Source organism: Oncorhynchus nerka, linkage group LG16, assembly GCF_034236695.1.
Source record: "Oncorhynchus nerka isolate Pitt River linkage group LG16, Oner_Uvic_2.0, whole genome shotgun sequence".
In the NCBI taxonomy this organism is placed as follows: Eukaryota; Metazoa; Chordata; class Actinopteri; order Salmoniformes; family Salmonidae; genus Oncorhynchus; species Oncorhynchus nerka.
Window position 1 is genome coordinate 2236540 of NC_088411.1, and position 24340 is coordinate 2260879.

Genomic DNA, 24340 nt, shown 5'->3' on the forward strand with positions numbered 1-24340 from the left:
AATGCATTGAGATAACAATCGGTCATTACCACAAGTGATGAGAAAAGGGAGGGTCTTAAATTGATAGAACCAATGTGAAGCACTAAGGAATGTCATTCTAAATTTGGGATGGATAATATACAGTTGAAGTCGGAAGTTTACATACACTTAGGTTGGAGTCATTAAAACTTGTTTTTCAACCACTCCACAAATTTCTTGTTAACAAACTATAGTTTTGGCAAGTCGGTTAGGAGATCAACTTTGTGCATGACACAAGTAATTTTTCCAATTTTCCAACAATTATTTTACTTATAATTCACTGTATCGCAATTCCAGTGGGTCAGAAGTTTACATACACTAAGTTGACTTTAAAGTTGACTTTAAACAGCTTGGTGTAAAAAGTGTAAATCAATCCCAGAACAACAGCAAAGGACCTTGTGAAGATGCTGGAGGAATCTGGTACAAAAGTATCTCTATCCACAGGAAAACGAGTCCTATATCAACATAACCTGAAAGGCCGCTCAGCAAGGAAGAAGCGACTGCTCCAAAACCGCCATAAAAAAGCCTGACTACGGTTTGCAACTGCACATTGGGACAAAGATTGTACTTTTTGGAGAAATGTCCTCTGGTCTGATGAAACAAAAATAGAACTGTTTGGCCATAATGACCATTGTTATGTTTGGAGGAAAAGGGGGGAGGCTTGCAAGCCGAAGAACACCATCCCAACCGTGAAGCGCTGGGGTGGCAGCATCATTTTGTGGGGGTGCTTTGCGGCAGGAGGGACTGGTGCAGTTCACAAAATAGATGGCATCATGACTTAGGAAAATTCTGTGGATATATTGAAGCAACATCTGAAGACATCAGTCAGGAACTTAAAGCTTGGTTGCAAATGGGTCTTCCAAATGGACAATAACCCCAAGCATACTTCCAAAGTTGTGGCAAAATGGCTTAAGGACAACAAAGTCAAGGTATTGGAGTGGCCATCACAAAGCCATGACCTCAATCCCATAGTAAATTTGTGGGCAGAACTGAAAAAGCGTGTGAGAGCAAGGAGGCCTACAAACCTAACTCAGTTACACCAGCTCTGTCAGGAGGAATGGGCCAAAATTCACCCAAACTGTGGGAAGCTTGTGGAAGGCTACCCAAAACCTTTGACCCAAATTAAACAATTTAAAGGCAATGCTACCAAACACTAATTGAGTGTATGTAAACTTCTGACCCACTGGGAATGTGATGAAAGAAATAAAAGCTGAAATAAATCACTCTACTATTATTCTGACATTTCACATTCTTAAAATAAAGTGGTGATCCTAACTGACCTAAGACTGGGAATTTTTAATCAAATGAAATGTCAGTAATTGTGAGAAACTGAGTTTAAATGTATTTGGCTAACAAGGAACCCAAACTGGCTGTGCGCGTGCGCCATCGTGCATACATTTATTTTGTCCCCCCACACCAAACGCGATCACGACACGCAGGTTAAAATATCAAAACAAACTCTGAACCAATTACATTAATTTGGGGATAGGTCGAAAAGCATTAAATGTTTATGGCAATTTAGCAAGCTAGCTTGCACTTGCTAGCTAATTTGTCCTATTTAGCTAGCTTGCTGTTGCTAGCTAATTTGTCCTGAGATATAAACATTGAGTTGTTATTTTATCTGAAATGCACAAGGTCCTCTACTCCGACAATTAATCCACATATAAAATGGTCAACCGAACCGTTTCAAGTCATCTCTCCTCCTACTAGGCTTTTTCTTCTCTTAACTTTACATTGCGATTGGCAACTTTCATAAATTAGGTGCATTACCACCACCGACCTCGTTCGTCTTTCAGTCACCCACGTGTGTATAACCAATGAGATGGCACGTGGGTACCTGCTTCTATAAACCAATGAAGAGATGGGAGAGGCAGGACTTGCAGCGCGATCTGCGTCAGAAATAGAACTGACTTCTATTTTAGCCCTTGGCAACGCAGATGCTCATTGGTGCGAGCGAGCAGCGTGGGTGCAATAATTGAATGATATAGATTTCCACATTTATTTTGCAACGCTAGCGGTGTCATCATCCTGTAAGTTGTATTTATCAATAATTATAATTTGGAGGCCTTTTGGTAAGCCGTTATTGTAAATAAGAATTTGTTCTTAACTGACTTGCCTCATTAAATAAAAAAATGAATGACAGGCATCAAGAGCAAAAAGAAGAGATTTAGTATGAAAATTGTGTGTGGATGGTAGAAAATATATTTGAACATGCTTTGACCTACTTATTAAAGGGATAGTTTTAGATTGCACGCTAGCTACTCCAGTAGACTTCCAGTCATAACGCTACTTAGCAATGGCTCCAGAAGCTCCCTTCAAACTGCACACAGAAATGGTATCCATGAATTCATCTGACTCCGAGTAAGTTGCAAAAAATACTTCATTGCTAAAATGTCATCCCTTTTAAGGTAAACATTTGAAAGAGAAGATCATGACATGGAGTATGTACAGTGTGAATAGTATACAGTATTGGCCTATTATTCTTGAAACAAAGTGTTTTTGTATCCTGCTGATACTCAATGATAATGAATGTACACTGAGTGTAGAAAACGCTAAGGACACCTGCTCTTTCCATGACAGACTGACCACATGAATCCAGGTGAAAGCTATGATCCCTTATTGATGTTACTTGTTAAATCCACTTAAACCAGTGCAGATGAAAGGAAGGAGACCGCCTTGAGACCATTGCGTCATGGATTGTGTATGTGTGTGTGGCATTCTGAGGGCGATGGGCAAGAAAAAAGATTGAAGTGCCTTTGAACAGGGTATGACAGTAGGTGTCAGAAGCACCGGTTTGTCAAGAACTGCAACACTGCTGGGTTTTTCCACACTCAACAGTTTCCTGTGTGTATCAAGAATGGTCCACCACCCAAAGGACATCCAGCCAACTTAACACAACTGTGGAAAACATTGGAGTCAACATGGGCTAGAATCCCTGTGGAACACTTTCGACACCTTGTAGACTCCAAGACACGATGACTTGAGGCTGTTCTGAGGTCAAAAGTTTGGGTGCAATTCAATATTAGGAAGGTGGTCCTAATGTTTGGTATACTGTTGCCTGCCGACATGGAACTGCAATTAAGACGCAATCATGGCACAGGACAAAATAAAAGTGATGCAATGCAAAGGCACCTTGAAACAGGGTTTGTACGACATTGATGACCTTTCCTAAAACGACCGTCACGGTCTACATTTTTATAAAGTTCTGTTGAGACGCAAAGGGTGGATACACGAAGTAGACCCTCTCCTTCTTCGGTGGTTTAACAGCAGTTGGCATCCAATTTGCTGCATTTACCACCAACTACTAGACTGGAGTACAACTCCCTCACACTTTGCTTGAAAAATAAAAATGTACTAAATAAATACCCTACCATCTAATTAAATGTATTTATTCCTACCTCATGCCATCATCCTGAAAGGATGGGACATCACCACTTGACACACCCTGTAACTCTTCTGATGTCTAATCTCGCACACCCAAATACCTCCCTGCAGCTACGACCACAATCTCAATTTTTTGCGACTTCCGTTCCATCCCTGCAGTGCAGCTGATAACCGTTGCTATAAATGCAAAAAATCCAATCTTACTGAAACTTACATAACTTTTTGGCTTATCCCTCTATACTGGTATAGCACAACTACTCTCACCACTCATCCCCCTTAACCCATCTTCCTCTACTTTCTTCACTGCCTCAGCATATGACAACTTCTGCACTACTCTAACCCTGGAAACCTCAACCTGCCTCTCTCGCACAGGACATTTCTGATCCCCAGCCCCATGGGCACCCCTACAATTAACACATTCCGCTACTTTCCCCAATACTACACATTTCTTTGTCTCATGCCCTTCTGCACACTTCTCACACCTTGGACCCTCCCACCCTGCTGCCACATGCCCATAAGCTTGACACCTGTAACATCATAATGTATTCGGCACATATGCTCTTACAGGATAACTTATATAACCTAACTTCACTTTGTCGGGCAAAGACTCAACTTCAAAACTCAAAATAACAGACAATGACTCTTCTGTTTCTCCACTCTCGCCACCCTGTCTGCATGATGCGACGAGCATCACATACACCGGGAATCTTTCCCCTCAGCTGGTCAACTTTTATATTTACTGCTACCCCAGTTTTCACTCCTTTCATTGGTGCCTTTTTCTTGAGAGTGAAACAATACACTTTTCTTACCCCATTTGTTTTACTCCAAGCGCATTCTCCCTCTGACCAACAGAAACACAAACAATTATCACTAGACCCCTTCTGGTTACCTTCACCGAATCCCCATTACCCAACTCTATTTTCACCCACCTTGAAACCACAAATGGATCAGACAAAGGCAAGAGTCCACTTTTTCTATTAACTTCACTTCTACTGTCATAGACTCATCTTTATCCTGACCCTCTGTGCATACCTCGATCTCCGATACTTTCCCCTCAGTCACTTCCATTTCTCCTCCTGTCTTCATCTCCCTCTGCTTACACTTTCTACCATTCTTCTTTAACTCTTTTCCCCCACTATTTTTTATTAGACTCATATACATGTTCTTATGATAATACTGTACTACTCCTGACAACCATCTTGTTCTGCTTTCTCTAGGGACTCCATTTCCGCTGAGGTGTCCTCGCTCTCCGTCCAACCCAATTTCTATCTCTGTCCCTCTGTTAGCGGTTTTGAGGACAACCGACCTCTCCGATCCTCTCCCTTCTTTGCGGGATTAGTTATAAACATCTTGAGGAACGTCACATACTTTTCAAACTCAGGCGAAACATCGCGATATTTACAGTAACGCGTCGGGAAGCAGACTCAACAGACCAGACTCGGGTTTTTGCAATGCAAAGGGAGAAGTGAAAAGTTGTTCTCAAATTCTAAAGGCAAAACCTAGATTAGAGAAAATCTCTTAAACCTTTCATCACTACAACCTCGTGAAAGTAACAAACTGACACGTTTTAATTATTCACGAAAAATACACTTTATATCCGCGCAGTTAGGCGCGACACGACCGTTAGCCCCGATGACGTTTTATTGCGCATGAGCTATGCTAGCTAATGTCGCAATGACATCGCCTACACGTTTGATGAGGGATTTCTATTGGAGAAGCAGTTTCTGCATATCTTCATACTGGACCGTCTTTGGTAACATTGTTGTGGAACGACGTCACAGTTGGAAAATGAAGGCGCAGAGGCAGCCATTATTGGAGGTTCAGTAATTATTGTATTCCAAATAAATAATCGAGGGAAACTTCCATGGCAAGGGCCACAAGTCAAATTGTGAGTATTGCAACGTTCATCCAAATGTCAATGTGAAGCTGTTGCCCAATATGTATTGTATGGCGGCAGTTAGACAACATTTGAGATGTGTTACTGTTGGGCCCTCATTTCCAAACAGCGGTAAGAGGACCTCTGACTAACGCATTTGCTACCTAGCTTAACGTTAGCAACGCGCAAAGTCTGTCGATTAAGTCATCTAGCAACCAGGTAAAATGCTAACTCGCTAACGTGAGTTGAAATTCCTGGTAATTCATTAACGTTAACTAGCTAATGTAACGTCAACTGGCTAGCCAGCAAGCCAACTTGGCGGTTACTCCTAACGTAGTTAAAGTTTCTAGCTAGCGTCGACGTTACGTTAACTAGCTAATAATATTCGTCGCTACCCTGTGATAATGGATTGCGAACAAATTAATGTATTCATTAGTTATTTACATTATACACTATCTAGGTATTTGGCTAGTAACTTCATATCTAGGTAGGTACTGTTAGTACTTGTCTATTGCACTAAATTACTACTATTAGGACAGCTAATTAACACAGCTAACTTACAATCATCATTAGCTACTTTAGCAAGCTAACTTGTTTAATAATACAGTACCTGACGCTTCAGCTATATAATTAGCCGAGGATGCTAACAAGACAACGTTAGTTGCTAGCAGACTGCTGATACTTTCCCGTGAAGTTGCATCCCCAGCTAGCTACATGTCCTAATCAACATGATGTAACGTAAGCAAGCTAACATTAGCTAGTTTACCGATAACAATTACTCGTGGATGACTACCTTTGGCTAACTCGAGATTTCACCTGACCTTGTTTGACAAGCAATCCCGTTTCCCAAACTGGCTAGCTACAGACCTACGCTAGGTAGCTACCTAGCTTCTAATTTCCCAGGCCTATGACGGTAGCCAGCTAACGTTAGTTAACTAACTCAGTTTAATATTTTGGCAGTGGATTCAGAATTGAAAGCGTTTCCTTTGGCCGATGGTTGGTGTTTTAAATCGTACTTGTATGTTTTAATGTCATTTTTAAGAGGGACTGGCTTGCTAACAATTGGTGACGCTTGCTGCTCACTAAAAGAAACCACCTATTTTGCGTTGGCGTCCTTACTCACGTTCACAAGTTTTTAACATTAGTTAGTTAACGATGTCGTTACTTGCTAGCGAAAATGCACCACATAATATTTTATTTTTGCTTACCAGTCAATCAACTTTGTTAATATTGTCTTTAATTTATTTAAAAAAATGCATCGTCAAACTTGAGTATTTGGTGTCTGATTGGAGGATTTAAATTGGATTTTTCATCCAGGGAAAGGTTTGGGTTCTGCAGAAAAATCTACTTCACGTTTTTTTTGTCCACAAGAATCATCGCCACACTGAGTTGTTAAATTGCTCAATAGTGAACATAGGGTATGAGTTCACTTACTGGTCATGATTGAACTTAAATAGCTAGTTTCTAGGCTGAATGTCCACATCGTTAAATTAATACTTTGACGTTTTGCCTCATCCTCAACTAAGCATATATTGTCTGGAGTGGAACATTCCATAGGTCGTACATAGAATATAATATTCAGTCAGCTTAAAGATATGCCCAAGCCCCCCACAACTATTCTTTTACCTCAACTTCCCATCTGAATTCTCCAAACATGTGCTGCTCTTACTTGGGCTGGGAGTCCTGCCAGTTATTGGCAAGAGAGAGGCAGTGATTTGTTTTCAAACACCTACCAGACATAAAATTGGAAACAACATGAAGGATGACTCAAAGGTGCTATGGGAATTGTATCCCCTGGCAGTGGGGATTAAAGTAGTTTAGACTCTATGCGAGAGAACATGTCTTTATTATATTCCCTCATGCACATGTTGACGGTTTGGTAGGGGGGAAAGGGGATACCTAGTCAGTTACACAACTGAATGCATTCAAACAAAATGTGTTCTGCATTTCCTGCACATGTGTAGCTTGAGTTAGCCTGCCTCCTCATGGGGCCCTCAGTCCCTCCAGAGAGCAGAGCTTGAACTTTTTGTTCACACCTACATTCTTAAAGGACTGTCTGTGACTGAACATGGCATAAGCCTAGATGTTTCCTCAATGTTTTTTCAAAGTACCCAGAGTTTAGGGACAGGGTAATGCCAGAATGACAACCTAATGTTAAATGAAGACAAGACTAGACAATTATGCCCAGTACGTTCCTCATGTTCACCCTCATCTTTTAGTAGTAATGTCACCTAATGCCCCCCACCTCTCCCATACAGTATGATGTTGTGCCCATTCAATCCAGCGTGGTCATCTGTTCCTGTCCACATCCACCAATGGTAAGAAATCAGCCTGACTCCTGCTCGCCACGTGCCATCCCAGGCGCAAGTAGCAGCCACTGTACCAGCATGGAGGGCCCCACCTCAGAGTCCCGGGCTCCGGGAAAACCTGCCAGCCTGGGCGCCGAGCTCCGGGCACAGCAGGCCCCTCAGCCGCGCAAGAAGAGGCCAGAGGACTTCAAATTCGGGAAGATACTGGGAGAGGGCTCCTTCTCAACCGTAAGCAGACCAGTATTCCATTTCAGTTATGAATTAGCCCTAGATAGGTGTTGTTACATGTAAGCATTCTTGTGGTCATATACTCCAGTGACTCATCTTCAATTCTTGCTAGTTGATCAGGAATGACTGAGTAGTTTCAATGGAATTTAAGTTAACCTGGCACATCATTTACTCTGGGGTTGAAGTGGTCTACTGAGTGAGTTGTAGAAATATATTTTCTAATAACAATGTACAGTGCATTTGAAAGTAGTCAGACCCCTTGACTTTTTCCACATTTTGTTACAGCCTAATTCTATAATTGACTTAAAATATCATCAATCTACACACAATAGACATTTTGGAATTTTTGCAAATGTATAATTTAATAAAAATGCTTTATTTACATACCTATTCGCACCCTTTGCTATGAGACATGAAATTGAGCTCAGGTGCATCCTGTTTCAATTGATAATCCTTGAGATGTTTCTTCAACTTGATTAGAGTCCACCTGCGGTAAATTCAATTGATTGTATATGATTTGGAAAGGCACACACCTTTCTATATAAGGTCCCACAGTTGAACGTGCATGTCAGAGCAAAAACCAAGCCATGAGCTCGAAGGAATTGTCCGGAGAGCGCCGATACAGGATTGTGACGAGGCACAGATCTGGGGAAGGGTACAAAAACATTTATGCAACATTGAAGGTCCCCAAGAACACAGTGGCCTCCATAATTCTTAAGTTGAAGAAGTTTGGAACCACCAAGACTCTTCCTAGAGCTGGCCGCCCGGCCAAACTGAGCAATCGGAGGAGAAGGGCCTTGGTCATGGAGGGGACCAAGAACCCAATGGTCAATCTGATAAAGCTCTAGAGTTCCTCTGTGGAGATGGGAGTACCTTCCAGAAGGACAACCATCTCTGCAGCACTCCACCTTTCAGGCCTTTATGTTAGTGGCCAGACGGAAGCCACTCCTCAGTAAAAGGTGCATGACAGCCTGCTTGGAGTTTGCCAAAAGGACTCTGACCATGAGAAAGATTCTCTGGCCCAATGAAACCAAGCATCACATCTGGAGGAAACCTGCCACAATCCCCACAGTGAAGCATGGTGGTGGCAGCATCATGCTGTGGGGATGTTTTTCAGTGGAAGGACTGGGAGACTAGCCAGGATCAAGGGAAAGATAAACGGTGCAAAGTACAGAGAGATCCTTGTTGAAAACCTGCTCCGGACCTCAGACTGGGGTGAAGGTTCATCTTCCAACAGGACAATGACCCTAAGCCAACAGCCAAGACAATGCAAGTCTCAATGTCCTTGACTGGCCAGCCAGAGCCCGGACTTGAACCCGATCGAACATCTCTGGAGAGACCTGAAAATAGCTGTGCAGCGACGCTGCCCATCCAACCTGACAGCGCTTGAGAAGAATGGAAGGAACTCCCCAAATACAGTTGTGCCAAGCTTGTAGCGTCATACCTCTTCAACCTTCAACCAGCCTGTTCAACCTCTCTTTCATATCGTCTGAGATCCCCAAGGATTGGAAAGCTGCCGCAGTCATCCCCCTCTTCAAAGGGGGAGACACCCTGGACCCAAACTGCTATAGGCAGGGCAGGATGGATATAGGTCTATCTAAGGTCTTCGAAAGCCAAGTCAACAAACAGGTCACTGACCATCTCGAATCCCACCGTACCTTCTCCGCTGTGCAATCTGGTTTCCGAGCCGGTCACGGGTGCACCTCAGCCACGCTCAAGGTATTAAACGATATCATAACCGCCATCGATAAAAGACAGTACTGTGCAGCCGTCTTCATCGACCTCGCCAAGGCTTTCGACTCTGTCAATCACCATGTTCTTATCGGCAGACTCAATAGCCTCGGTTTCTCGGATGACTGCCTTGCCTGGTTCACCAATTACTTTGCAGACAGAGTTCAGTGTGTCAAATCGGAGGGCATGCTGTCCGGTCCTCTGGCAGTCTCTATGGGGGTGCCACAGGGTTCAATTCTCGGGCCGACTCTTTTCGCTGTATATATCAATGATGTTGACAAAGACGACACCATTCTATATACTTTCGGCCCGTCATTGGACACTGTGCTATCTAACCTCCAAACGAGCTTCAATGCCATACAGCACTCCTTCCGTGGCCTCCAACTGCTCTTAAACGCGAGTAAAACCAAATGCATGCTTTTCAACCGATCGCTGCCTGCACCCGCATGCCCGACTAGCATCACCACCCTGGATGGTTCCGACCTTGAATATGTGGACATCTATAAGTACCTAGGTGTCTGGCTAGACTGCAAACTCTCCTTCCAGACTCACATCAAACATCTCCAATCGAAAATCAAATCAAGAGTCGGCTTTCTATTCCGCAACAAAGCCTCCTTCACCCACGCCGCCAAGCTTACCCTAGTAAAACTGACTATCCTGCCGATCCTCGACTTCGGCGATGTCATCTACAAAATGGCTTCCAACACTCTACTCAGCAAACTGGATGCAGTTTATCACAGTGCCATCCGTTTTGTCACTAAAGCACCTTATACCACCCACCACTGCGACTTGTATGCTCTAGTCGGCTGGCCCTCGCTACATATTCGTCGCCAGACCCACTGGCTCCAGGTCATCTACAAGTCCATGCTAGGTAAAGCTCCGCCTTATCTCAGTTCACTGGTCACGATGGCAACACCCATCCGTAGCACGCGCTCCAGCAGGTGTATCTCACTGATCATCCCTAAAGCCAACACCTCATTTGGCCGCCTTTCGTTCCAGTACTCTGCTGCCTGCGACTGGAACGAACTGCAAAAATCGCTGAAGTTGGAGACTTTTATCTCCCTCACCAACTTCAAACATCAGCTATCCGAGCAGCTAACCGATCGCTGCAGCTGTACATAGTCTATTGGTAAATAGCCCACCCATTTTCACCTACCTCATTCCCATACTGTTTTTATACTGTTTTTTTTATTTTTTTTATTTACTTTTCTGCTCTTTTGCACACCAATATCTCTACCTGTACATGACCATCTGATCATTTATCACTCCAGTGTTAATCTGCAAAATTGTATTATTTGCCTACCTCATGCCTTTTACACACATTGTATATAGACTACCCCTTTTTTTTTCTCTACTGTGTTATTGACTTGTTAATTGTTTACTCCATGTGTAACTCTGTGTTGTCTGTTCACACTGCTATGCTTTATCTTGGCCAGGTCGCAGTTGCAAATGAGAACTTGTTCTCAACTAGCCTACCTGGTTAAATAAAGGTAAAATAAAAAATACCTAAGAAGACTCGGCTGTAATCGCTGCCTAAGGTGCTTCAACAAAGTACTGAGTAAACGGTCTGAATACTTATGTAAATGTCATATTTCTGTTTGTTTTTTTGTTATACATTTGCAAAGACTTCTAAACTTGTTGTTGCTTTGTCTTTATGGGTTATTGTGTATAGATTGGGGGGGGGGGGGGGGCATTTGAATCGATTTTACAGTACAGCTGTAACATAACAAAATGTGGGGAAATTCAAGGTCTGTATACTTTCTGAATGAAGTCTATTAAAAAACATGTTTTATAGGTTGTCCTTGCAAGAGAACGTGCAACGGCAAAAGAATATGCAAGTAAGTTGTAATTTCGCTATTAAAAGAACTTGGCTTCCATGTGTCATACTTGTTTTTACGGATTGTCATAAGTGTGAAGTTGCTGTTGATCCCTTTGTGTTTTGTGCGGTATTTACCCTCAACTTTACTTGTAATTTTTCTCTTCCAGTAAAAATTTTGGAGAAGCGGTATATTATGAAGGAGAACAAGGCGCAGTACGTGAAAAGAGAACGGGATGTGATGTCGAACCTAGATCATCCGTTCTTCGTCAAACTGTACTTTACATTTCAAGATGATGAAAAGTTGTGTATCCTTTAAAAACAGACCATGATGACTTGGAGCCTGACTCCATCACCAACTTGTTTAGTTTTATGGTGAACATGTTTTCTTGTTTATTAATTCCTTTGAGATGAGTAGTTTTCCTTAACTTGCTATTAGATTTTGGCCTTAGCTATGCTAAGAATGGAGAGCTTTTGAAATATATTCGCAAAATTGGTTCTTTTGATGAGACCTGCACTAGATTCTACTCGGCTGAAATTGTTTGTGCACTAGAATATTTGCACGAGAAGGGAATAATTCACAGGTAAGTAATGTCAGAACCGGTATATCTGTAATGATATGTTACAAGTTATCATAGTTGAATTTATATACTGATTATCAATTTTTATAAATGTACATTTGTATAAATAAAGTGACTTAAACTTGCTGCCACTTTTTACACAAATTATCCCTTTTTGAAAATGTAGGTTGACTACATTCCTTTTTTTGTTTTTCAGAGACCTTAAACCTGAGAATATTTTACTGAGCGAAGACATGCACATCCAAATAACAGACTTTGGAACAGCAAAGCAGTTATCTTCAGATGGCAAACAAGGTACTTGACTTTTATCAACATGAAGCATTCATTGCGATTTATTTCTACCTGAACATTCCACAATTCTATGATGTTCTTACTTTTAATACACACATTTGATCAGTCTCAAGTTGAGTGTGTCGTCATGTTAATACCCTTCTTTTTGTTTTGCAGCAAGAGCAAACTCCTTTGTAGGAACTGCGCAGTACGTGTCTCCAGAGCTGCTGACAGAGAAATCGGCCTGCAAGAGGTAACTGGGACTCTACAATTGAGAACCTTTTGAGTGTTGTGCCAATGCATTATTTGCCCATGCACTTAGTGAATGTCTGTCGTTCTCTGATAGGATATTATATTGATATCAACTGGTTGTGTGTTTCAGCTCTGACCTCTGGGCATTGGGATGCATAATTTATCAGCTAGTGGCTGGGCTACCACCCTTCAGAGCTGGGTAAGTAGAGCACGATGGCTGCTCTTGGCCTCTTTCACCTTTTTGTTTTAGCTTCTGTGATAGGCTTATCTGGATATTATGTTTTATGGGGTAGCTCTTACCTCCACTTCACTCACTGTCCTTTCTCTGGATTCCTTCCCCCCCTCATGACTTCTGTGCTTACTTTGGACCAGAAACGAGTACCTAATATTCCAGAAGATAATCAAGCTGGAGTATGAATTCCCTGAGAAGTTCTTTCCCAAAGCTAAGGATCTCGTTGAACAGCTTTTGGTAGGTCATGTTTTCATCAATAAACTCAGTGTAATTCTGTAATATCAGCACTGCAGACGAGGATACATATTATGGTGTATCTCTAAATCATCCACACACTGGTTTAGTTAGTTGTAGTAAGAGTTGAGGGCTTTGGGTCAGTGAACGTGATTCTGTTTCTCAGTCGCTGGACCCCTCCAAGAGAATTGGTTGCGAGGATATGGGAGGGTACGAACCCCTGAGGGGACACCCGTTCTTCGAGACCATCTCTTGGGGAGACCTCCATGTGCAGACGCCCCCCAAGCTCACTCCATACCTGCCAGCCATGTCCGAGGATGACGAGGACTGCTATGGAAACGTGAGACACTTCCACACATGCATTGAACATGGCAAAATGAAACGGGCCTCCATGTCATTGTGGTTTGTGATGATTTTTCAAGAATGCTGTTCATCAAGGGATCAATATCTTTGTGCCATGCAAAAGCCCATGCTTTAAACCAACTTTACTACCTTCTGCCCACATCTCCTGTCTTTCCCCAGTACGATGACCTCCTGAGCCAGTTTAGCAGCATGCAGGTGGCCCAGTCCAGCTCGTCCCACTCACTCTCCACGCCCGATACCATTCCCCCAGCACCACAGAGGTCCAGCAGCAACATCGAGCAGTACATCCATGACCTGGACAACAACTCGTTTGAGCTGGACCTGCTGTTCTCTGAGGAGGAGAAGCAGCTGCTGCTGGAAAAACAGACCAGTAGGAACCCTTGGTAAGCCCCACTCTGAAACACTCTCCTATTCACGTTTGTTTCATTTGCATTGACAATGAGAATTTGATGTTGAATTGGTATTTTGAGCATTTTGTAAAAATCACTTTGTTTACATCACTTTGCTTTTATTTGCTTGGAAGTACTTGCTCGTAACCCTTACACTGACTTACACAGGCACCAGTTTGTTGAGAATAATTTGATCCTGAAAATGGGCCCAGTGGATAAAAGGAAGGTGAGTGGAAGGCAAACCAGTGGTATTGAATATTTTACACCACATTTTAGTTTTTAACTCAAAGTAAATCAGTTCATAAAAGTAGTCTTTTTCGGAGCAATGTTTGTATATAGTTTCACTTGTTAGAGTTGAAGAAAGCTGATCCTAGGTCAGCAGCTAATTCTACCTCTGGTGTGGAACATTACGCCTGGCACTAGCTCCCTCTGGTGCTCATCTCATGCCACGTCTCATGACTCCATTGCAGGGTCTGTTTGCTCGGCGGAGGCAGCTGCTCCTTACTGAAGGGCCACACCTGTACTACGTGGACCCTGTCAACAAAGTCCTGAAGGGGGAGATCCCCTGGTCCCCCGAGCTGCGCCCAGAGGCCAAGAACTTCAAGACCTTCTTTGTCCACACGGTAATTGTGAACTGCAATTAATGCTTTTTGATGACACTAATGGCTGAATCATATTTCAAACTAACATTATTACATAACCTCAGGTTTCTTGTCAAACAATATTGACTTTGTCTCAGCTTTGGATGTTTTTATTTCATTTTTGTTTTGTGATTTGTTTACAGCCCAATCGAACATACTATCTGATGGATCCCAGTGGAAACGCTGACAAGTGGTGTAAGAAAATCCAGGAAGTGTGGAGAAAGATCTACCACAAGCACCAGAATCCTGGCCTATAGGAGAGCAGTTACTCCTGCGGCCACTCCTTCCTCCAAGCTCTGAGGCCAATCGCAGAGTAACATCCTCTTTAGGGCCCTTCATCACCGCAATGTAAACAAACTCTTTTAGAGACGCTGGCATCTAGACCTTGTTTATTTTCCTTTTCTGAAATGAGCAGAACCAATAGGAAAAAAAAGACCATGGGATTCAGGGTTGCTTTGCTTGTTCTTTGTGCTCTGTGTGGCTTTTAATGATTTTTTTTTTCATGTGGATGATTACTGCTTCCATGCACATCGGCATTTTATACATTCTGCAGGGGTAAGAGAGAGGATAGGCTTTGTAGAATGTCACTGGTGTAGGTACCATTTTAAGACCATTTCATTGCAAGGGCTGGTTTCCTTCTTCAACAATAACAAAACACAATCCAGCATTGCTCGTACACTAGAGTTTATCCCAATACAGTATGATACTCAAATCCAGATCCTAATCCAACATTGTATCCCTCTGTAATTTTACCTGAACTCGACACACGTACTATAGACTAGTGCCTGGTTCAGTATCACACTGCAACTAGGCGCTTACCCAATAAAGTATATTTTTGTCAGACCCCCATTGTCCACATAGTGTATATATGAATTGGTTCTCAACGCTCTTGGTACTTACTGTTTGCAGTCCGGTTTGGGTCTGTATGTTAATTTTTCAGGGCAGAGCGCTGGTCCCCAAAGTGAGGCATAGATATGAATAGCACTCAATTGCTTCAGCGTGGTTCTCCATACACTGAGACTGTGAGGACAGTCCCTAATAGTAAACCATTACATTGCAAATAGGGGGGGGGGGGTGAACATGCCACTAGCGTGTACTCTTATCACAAGACTCGCTTAGCTTTCCTGCACGGACATTTTTTAGCATAGCATTGTCTGCTTCTCTCCCAGGGCACTGGAGATATAGTTTTATTAAAGCTAAGGTGGGTATTTTGATTGCATTGGCAACTATAGATAATAATATTGAATTATTTGGCTGTAATTTACCATTCACTGGCTATTTCTTTGTGGTTTGAATCATTTTTGTTTTATTTGGTTGGATTGATGGTTAATCTTCAGTGTGTCCTGTTTAAAACAACAGAATGCTGACCACCCCATTATGAACATCTTTGGTGATAATGAAAGCTTCAAGTGTTACATCCACAATACTATCATTTCTTGGAAGCAATCATAGTACAGCTGTAGTCCCAGGGAAAGTTGTCAGCTTTGCCTCGTTGTGTTATCAAGGTTCATTAGGAATGTCCCTGTCATTTTTTTACAACATGACACCTGGCCCAATATGTATCGATCGATTTGACTTTTGCTCTTTTTTTTTTTTTTTTAGAGATGTATAATAGTAATACTTTAAATTCTGACATTACGTTAAGGTCCTCTCGAGAGATATTCCTCCAGCTCTTAGTCTGTGTGTGCGACTGAAGCAGGTGAATAATAGCCTCTGGCTTGGCTGAACTTGCTTGAACATCAACTAAAGGGTATCTGATCCAAATAAGATGAAATTGCTGTATCTGTCTCTAAAGTAAGGAAACACTATAGAAAGTGTTTGCTTCTCTTGTTAGAATTTTTTTTTAAATCAAGTTGGGCGGCAAGTCGGTTACATTGTGTATGTAATACTCTACCTGGTTTGTAACCGACTAGAACTGTGATGTACAGACGATGTATTATTGAAATCTGAAGCAAGTAATGCAATGATATTAGGATACAGTTTTTGTATTTTTATTCTTGTATAAGGTTATTTGATGGCTATTGTTTAGCCTCTAGTTCATTCTGTGTTATTTAAATTCTAATATATGAATCATATTTGGATTGAAGTCATGTTCAGGGGCCATGTTGTGTATGTATTGAGATGTAAAGCCTTTGAATGTGAATAATTATTGTAAACTATAATATTTTACAGCTTTTTTCTTACTATATCATATACATTTTCTATTTGCTCAGTGATTTAATCATATTTCTGATAATTTAATGATTCTGTTCATTCTCTCTGATTGTTTGTGCGCTAGGTCAGTAGTTGTTGAATGATGAATTTTCCACGTAATGCTTGGTAGTCCAGTAATTAAAGCATGTAGGGATTTAGGCATACAATAATACCATGCCTCATGTCTTCTGTTACAACCTGACGTAATACATGACTGCTGAAACATTACAAATGTATATTTCCATCAGTTTTCTGCATAGTGTTACATTTATACAATATAAAAGGCTTGTAAGAAAGCGTACATTACCATTCCAACAGGGCTAGCTGGTCAATCATAACAAGTTATACTGTATCCACCTGATTTTAATGTGTAAACATATTTTTTTAACAATATAAATATGATAGGGATTTTATGCGTTGTCATATTTTATATTTCTGAAATAATTCTGCTTTTGGCCCAATGCATATTCTGTTATTGTTGATAAAGTGGAGTGGTAGGTGGAGGGAAAGGAGTGGTATCGCCTGTGGATGGAGTGGAGACAGCCTACTTAACTGGAGAGGAGAGGAGAGGCTTCCTGTCAACAGCCTCAGTCATACCGGAGGGCAGAGAAGAGGGGATGGCAGAAAACAGCGCCGATACTTGTGGTTCCGTTTATCGGAGCTGTTTGACTCATTCTCCCTGGGAAAAACCCCAGTCACCCAGTAACGGGGCTTCCAAATGGGTTCGCTTGAACGTGGGGGGAACCTATTTCTTAACAACACGACAGACGCTGTGCCGAGATCCGAAATCATTTCTGTACCGACTGAGCCAGGCTGACCCCGAACTCGACTCTGATAAGGTAGCTAAGTTAATGTTAGCCGTGCTAGCCTTCTCCTGGTCTCGTGTGTGAATGTCAGTGTGGGTTCGGATAGGGTGTATTCAAAGCTAATGTAAGTAGCTATATTATGCGATAAAAAGTTATATTTTAAGAACAACTATAAAACTGCTAGTTTACTAATCCCCGATGCCGACACGACAGATGTCAAACGACGTACTGCTAGCTAGTTACTGTAGTAGCCTGTTAGGTAACCAGCAACAGATCTGGGCCCGTTTACACAAAAGCATTTTAAAGCTAAGATCTTACCCGTAATATGTTTCTGGGTAACCAGGCCCAGATACCCCGGTCCACTAGTAAGTACGGTTGGCTACGTTAGCTAGCTAGTGCAGATAGACGACGTAGCTCACAGGGAAACGTAAATATCACATTTTCAACTCCAAATAGGTAAATAACGTAAACTTCTTAAACTATGTATTTTCAGTGGCAAAATTAAATGTGTCCCTTTTTTCTCTGTGACCATGATCAGTTTTGTATTGGGGATACTGGGGGATTCAGACCAAGTCTGGTAATAGCTTGCTATGGCCCACCACCTATCTCTGCTTTAGTTTGAGATCGACCTTTCGAGGAACTGTTTTTTACATATTGTGTATATTTATGTCTGCTGAACACATTCTCCGTTTGCTGGCAATGTCAATTCTTGCTAATGTTTTCTAAATCGTTTTATGTAAGCTAGTTATACCGGCAAACGCTGCCAAGTAATACACTTTTACATTGGTGAGTATGTAAATTCGCTCTGGCTAACTGCTCCGATTTCAGAACACTCTCGTCTGAGTGTCAGAGCGCAGAATAACTGATTAATTTATGAAGGCTCAACACTCGTTGAATATGGCGGGTGTCAGTAAACGTCGGCAAAAATAGCGTAATATAATTGTTGCCAGCAGCACAGTTAGTCAGTCACCAACGCTCTGGATAATATGAAAACAGCCTAATCAGCTCTGCTAGGGGTGTTCTCATTTTGTCTGGAAGTAGCTAGCCAATGTTAGCCAGTTAGCTTGAGTGCTTGACTGCAGTTGTGAGGTCAGAACGCTCGGATAAACCCTACTTCTCGGCTAGAGCGTCCAGTGTGCGTTCTGAGTACCACGGCTTTGTTGAATACTTGTTTCTGATTTGATTGAAGTGCATTATTTCCCTTTATAAACGGGGTGGTTTAAGCCCCGACTGCGGATTGGCTGAAAGGTGTGGTATATCAGACCGTATACTGCACGTATGACAAGTTATTGTTACTGGTCTAATTACATTGGTAATCAGTTTATAATAACAATAAGGCACCTCTGGGTTTGTGGCATATTGCCAATTGACCACTGCTGAAGGCTGTATCCAGGCACTCTTTGATGTGTCATATAAGAACAGCCCTTAGCTGTGGTATATTGGCCCTATACGGTGCTCCCAAGTGGCGCAGCGGGCTAAGGCATTGCATCTTGACGATTACAGACTCCCTGGTTCAATTCCAGGCTGTGTCACAACCAGCCGTGATTGGGAGTTCCATAGGGCGGCGCACAATTGGCTCCGCGTCGTCCGTGTTTGGCCGGTGTAGGCAGTCATTGTAATTAAGAATTTGTTCTTAACTGACTTGCCCAGTTATATTTAAAAAAAATATTGCTAAATAACACACGGTATTATCATAAGTGTCTAAAATATATTTTCTATTGAGCTGCTTTTGAATTGAAAATATTATTGGCATTGTTGATTTCGATTTTCATAATGGCAAGCAAGCTTGGACTGATGATTAGCTAAATTAGCAAGTCTGTTTGTTTGGTTACAAAGGCATCTACTTTTATTTATTTGATTTAGCTAGGCAAGCCAGTTAACAACTTAACGGCCTACCAAAAGGCCTCCTGTGGGGACGAGGGGCCTGGGACTAAAAATAAATACAAATAAATATAGGACAAAACACATCACAACGAGAGGCAACACTACATAAAGAGAGACCGACGACAACATAGCAACGCATGACAACAATGCATAACAACACGGTAGCAGCACAAAACATGGTACAAACAACTGCACAAAGGGCAAGAAGGTAGACACAACAATACGTCATACAAAGCAGCCACAACTGTCAGTGATTGATTCTTTGAATGAAGAGATTGAGATAAAATGGTCCGGTTTGAGTTTGTTGCTGTTCATTCCAGTCGCTAGCTGCAGCGACCTGAAAAGAGGAGCGACCCAGGGATGTGTGTGCTTTGGGGACCTTTAACAGAATGTGACTGGCAGGATGGGTGGAGGATGAGGGCAGCAGTAGATATCTCAGATAGGGGGGAGTGAGACATAAGAGTGTTTTATAAATAAGCATCAACCCGTGGGTCTTGCGACAGGTGTACAGAGATGACCAGTTTACAGAGTAGTATAGAGTGCAGTGATGTATCCTATAAGGAGCATTGGTGGCAAATCTGATGGCCGACTGGTAAAGAACATCTAGCTGCTCGAGAGTAATCTAGCATGGGTAGGATGGTCATCTGAATCAGGGTTAGTTTGGCAGCTGGGGTGAAAGAGGAGTGATTACGATATAACTTTAGCCTGCTGCTTTGATATGTGCTGAGAGAAGGACAGTGTACCGTCTAGCCATACTCCCAAGTACTTGTATGAGGTGACTACTTCAAGCTCTAAACCCGCCAAGGTAGTAATCACACCTGTGGGGAGAGGGGCATTCTTCTTACCAAACCACATGACCTTTGTTTTGGAGGTGTTCAGAACAAGGTTAAGGGTAGCGAAAGCTTGTTGGACACTAAGAAAGCTTTGTTGTAGGGCATTTAACACAAAATCCAGGGAGGGGCCAGCTGAGTATAAGACTGTATCATCTGCATATAAATGGATGAGAGGGCTTCCTACTGCCTGAGCTATGTTGTTGATGTAAATCGAGAAGAGCGTGGGGGCTAGGATTAAGTCTTGGGGCACTCCCTTCGTGACAGGCAGTGGCTGAGACAGCAGATTTCCTGACTTTATACACTGCACTCTTTGAGAGGGGTAGTTAGCAAACTAGGCCAAAGATCCCTCAGACACCAATACTCCTTTTCCGGCCCACAAGAATGGAATGGTCTACTGCATCGAAAGCTTTGGCCAAGTCAAAAATAGCAGCACAATATTGCTTAGAATCATGAGCAATGGTGACATTGAGAACCTTTAAGGTTGCACTGACACATCCATAACCTGAGCGGAAACCAGATTGCATACCAGAGAGAATACTATAGACATCAAGAAAGCCAGTCAGTTTATTATTGACAAGTTTTCCAACACTTTTGATAAACGGGGCAAAATTGAAATAGCCCGATAAAAGTTAGGATTAGCTTGATCTCCCCCTTTAAGTAAAGGATGAACGGATGAATTGGGTCTAGCAACAGTAGATGGGCCAGGGTGTACATGCACATTTCCAGATATCATTAACAGTAATACAATCAAGGCACAGCATAGGACAGGGAGAGTTCTGCAGTGCTGATTTGACATCTGAATGTGCATCAGATGGCAACAAGATCATATTGTACAGCAATTTCATCAGGTAACATGGATGTCAGCATGTTAAATGTACAACCAGAGGGAAAAGAACTCCGGACCACCTATACTCCACACAGAGATGCATACATTGGCAAATCTGACCATAATTCCATCCTCCTGCTTACAAGCGCAAATTAAAGCAGGAAGCACCAGTGACTAGATCAATAAAGTGGTCAGATGAAGCAGATGCTAAGCTACAGGACTGTTTTGCTAGCACCGACTAGAATATGTTCGGGATTCCTCCAATGGCATTGAGGAGTAAACCAAATCTGTCATTGGCTTCATCAATAAGTGCATTGACGATGTCGTCCCCACAGTGACTATACGTACATACCCCAACTAGAAGCCATGGATTACAGGCAACATTCGCACTTAGCTAAAGGGTAGAGCTGCTGCTTTCAAGCAGCGGGACTCTAACCCGGAAGCTTATAAGAAATCCCGCTATGCCCTCCAACAAACCATCGAACAGGCAAAGTGTCAATACAGGACTAAGATCGAGTCATACTACACCGGCTCTGATGTGGCAGGGCCTGGAAACCATTGCAGACTACAAAGGGAAGCACAGGCAAGCGCTGCCCAGTGACACGAGCCTACCAGACGAGCTAAACTACATCTATGCTTGCTTCGAGGCAAATAACACTGAAACATGCATGAGGGTACCAGCTGTACCGGATGATTGCGTGATCACACTCTCCGCAGCCGATGTAAGACCTTTAGACAGGTCGACATTCACAAGGCCAGAGGGCCAGCCGGATTACCAGGACGTGTACTGCGAGCATGCGCTGACCAACTAGCAAGTGTCTTCAGTAACATTTTCAACCTCTCCGTCAGTCTGTAATACCAACATGTTTTAAGCAGACCACCATAGTGCCTGTGCCCAAGAACACTAAGGTAACCTGCCTAAATGACTACCGACTTGTAGCACTCATGTCTGTAGCCATGAAGTGCTTTGAAAGGCTGGTCATGGCTCACATCAACACCATCATCCCAGAAACCCTAAACCCGCTCCAATTTGAATTCCGCCCCAACAGATCCACAGATGATGCAGTCTCTCTTGCACTCCACACTGCCCTTTCCCACCTGGACAAAAGGAACACCTATGTGACAATGCGATTTATTGACTTCAGCTCAGCATTCAACACCATAATGCCCTCAAAGCTCATTAATAAGCTAAGGACCCTGGGGACTAAACACCTCCCTCTGCAACTGGATCCTGGACTTCCTGATGGGCCGGCCCCCAGGTGGTAAGGGTAGGTAACAACACATCCGCCACGCTGATCCTCAACACAGGGGCCCCTCAGGGGTGTGTGCTCAGCCCCCTCCTGTACTCCCTGTTCACTCATGACTGCACGACTCCAACACCATCATTAAATTTGCCGATGACACCAACAATGATGAGACTGCCTATAGGGAGGAGGTCAGAGACCTGGCCGTGTGGTGCCAAGACAACAAACTCTCCCTCAATGTGACCAAGACAAAGGAGATGACTGTGGACTACAGGAAAGAGAGGACCGACCCCCCCCTCATCGACGGGGCTACTGTGGAGGAGGTTGAGCGCTTCAAGCTCCTTGGTATCCAGATCACCATCAAACTAACATGGTCCAAGCACACCATGACAGTTGTGAAGCAGGCACAACAAAACCTATTCCCCCTCAGGAGACTGAAAAGATTTGGCATGGGTCCTCAGATCCTCAATGTTCTACAGCTGCACCATCGAGAGCATCCTGACGGGCTGTTATGGCAAATGCTCTGCCTCTGACCGCAAGGCGCTACAGAGGGTAGTGCAAACGGCCCAGTACATCACTGGGGCCAAGCTTCCTGCCATCCAGGACCTCTATACCAGGCGGTGTCAGAGGAAGGCCCTAAAAAGACCCCAGCCACCCTAGTCATAGACTGTTCGCTCTGCTACCACACGGCAAGCGGTACCAAGTCTAGATCCAAGAGACTTCTAAACCGCTTCTAACCCCAAGCCATAAGACTCCTGAACATCTAGTGAAATGGCTTCCCAGACTATTTGCATTGCCCCCCTCACCACTGCCACACTCTGTCATCTATGCATAGTAGAGGTCGACCGATTTATGATTTTTTTCAACGCCGATGCCGATTTTCGGAGGACAAAAAAGCCGATACCGATTAATCGGACGGTTTTTATTTATTTGTAATAATGACAATTACAACAATACTGAATGAACACTTATTTTAACTTAATATAATACCTCAATAAAATCAATTTAGCCTAAGTAAATAATGAAACGTGTTCAATTTGGTTTAAATAATGCAAAAACAAAGTGTTGGAAGAAAGTAAAAGTGCAATATGTGCTATGTAAGAAAGGTAACGTTTCAGGTTCCTTGCTCAGAACATGAGAACATATGAAAGCTGGTGGTTCCTTTTAACACGAATCTTCAATATTCCCAGGTAAGAAGTTTTAGGTTGTAGTTATTATATGACTATTTCTCTCTATACCATTTGTATTTCATTAACCTTTGACTATTGGATGTTCTTATAGGCACTTTAGTATTGCCAGTGTCACAGTATAGATTCCGTCCCTATCCTCGCTCCTCCCTGGGTTCGAACCAGGAACACAACGACAACAGCCACCCTTGAAGCAGCGTTACCCATGCTGAGCACAATGAAGAGTTGCAGGCAAAATGCAAAGAAAGTGCTGTTTGAATGAATGTTTACGGCCTGCTTCTGCCTACCACCGCTCAGTCAGATATTTACATTTACATTTAAGTCATTTAGCAGACGCTCTTATCCAGAGCGACTTACAAATTGGTGCGTTCACCTTAAGACATCCAGTGGAACAGCCACTTTACAATAGTGCATCTAAATCTTTTAAGGGGGGGGGTGAGAAGGATTACTTTATCCTATCCTAGGTATTCCTGAAAGAGGTGGGGTTTCCGGTGTCTCCTGAAGGTGGTGATTGACTCCGCTGTCCTGGCGTCGTGAGGGAGTTTGTTCCACCATTGGGGGGCCAGAGCAGCGAACAGTTTTGACTGGGCTGCGCGGGAACTGTACTTCCTCAGTGGTAGGGAGGCGAGCAGGCCAGAGGTGGATGAACGCAGTGCCCTTGTTTGGGTGTAGGGCCTGATCAGAGCCTGGAGGTACTGAGGTGCCGTTCCCCTCACAGCTCCGTAGACAAGCACCATGGTCTTGTAGCGGATGCGAGCTTCAACTGGAAGCCAGTGGAGAGAGTGGAGGAGCGGGGTGACGTGAGAGAACTTGGGAAGGTTGAACACCAGACGGGCTGCGGCGTTCTGGATGAGTTGTAGGGGTTTAATGGCACAGGCAGGGAGTCCAGCCAACAGCGAGTTGCAGTAATCCAGACGGGAGATGACAAGTGCCTGGATTAGGACCTGCGCTGCTTCCTGTGTGAGGCAGGGTCGTACTCTGTGGATGTTGTAGAGCATGAACCTACAAGAACGGGCCACCGCCTTGATGTTAGTTGAGAACGA

At 43.1% G+C, this 24340-nt stretch overlaps 2 protein-coding genes across 2 annotated transcripts in view; both read left to right on the forward strand.

The window, feature by feature from the left end:
• Positions 1 to 4885: 4885 nt before the first annotated feature.
• On the forward strand, positions 4886 to 16689 carry LOC115143876 (3-phosphoinositide-dependent protein kinase 1-like). The gene is made up of 14 exons (XM_029684307.2): positions 4886 to 5290; positions 7537 to 7815; positions 11342 to 11384; positions 11533 to 11670; positions 11802 to 11946; positions 12140 to 12237; positions 12391 to 12466; positions 12596 to 12664; positions 12838 to 12934; positions 13098 to 13271; positions 13454 to 13677; positions 13852 to 13909; positions 14154 to 14306; positions 14468 to 16689. The coding sequence occupies exons 1-14, from the start codon at positions 5267 to 5269 to the stop codon at positions 14579 to 14581; spliced, it is 1692 nt and encodes a 563-aa protein (XP_029540167.1). The 5' UTR covers positions 4886 to 5266; the 3' UTR covers positions 14582 to 16689.
• Positions 16690 to 17082: 393 nt separating this feature from the next.
• LOC115143875 (BTB/POZ domain-containing protein KCTD5-like) overlaps positions 17083 to 24340 on the forward strand; it is a 38395-nt gene continuing 31137 nt past the window's right edge. Inside the window, exon 1 of the mRNA XM_029684305.2 lies at positions 17083 to 17356. Within this exon, the coding sequence (XP_029540165.1) occupies positions 17135 to 17356 (222 nt within the window). The 5' untranslated portion in view covers positions 17083 to 17134. The remainder of the gene's footprint in view (positions 17357 to 24340) is intronic.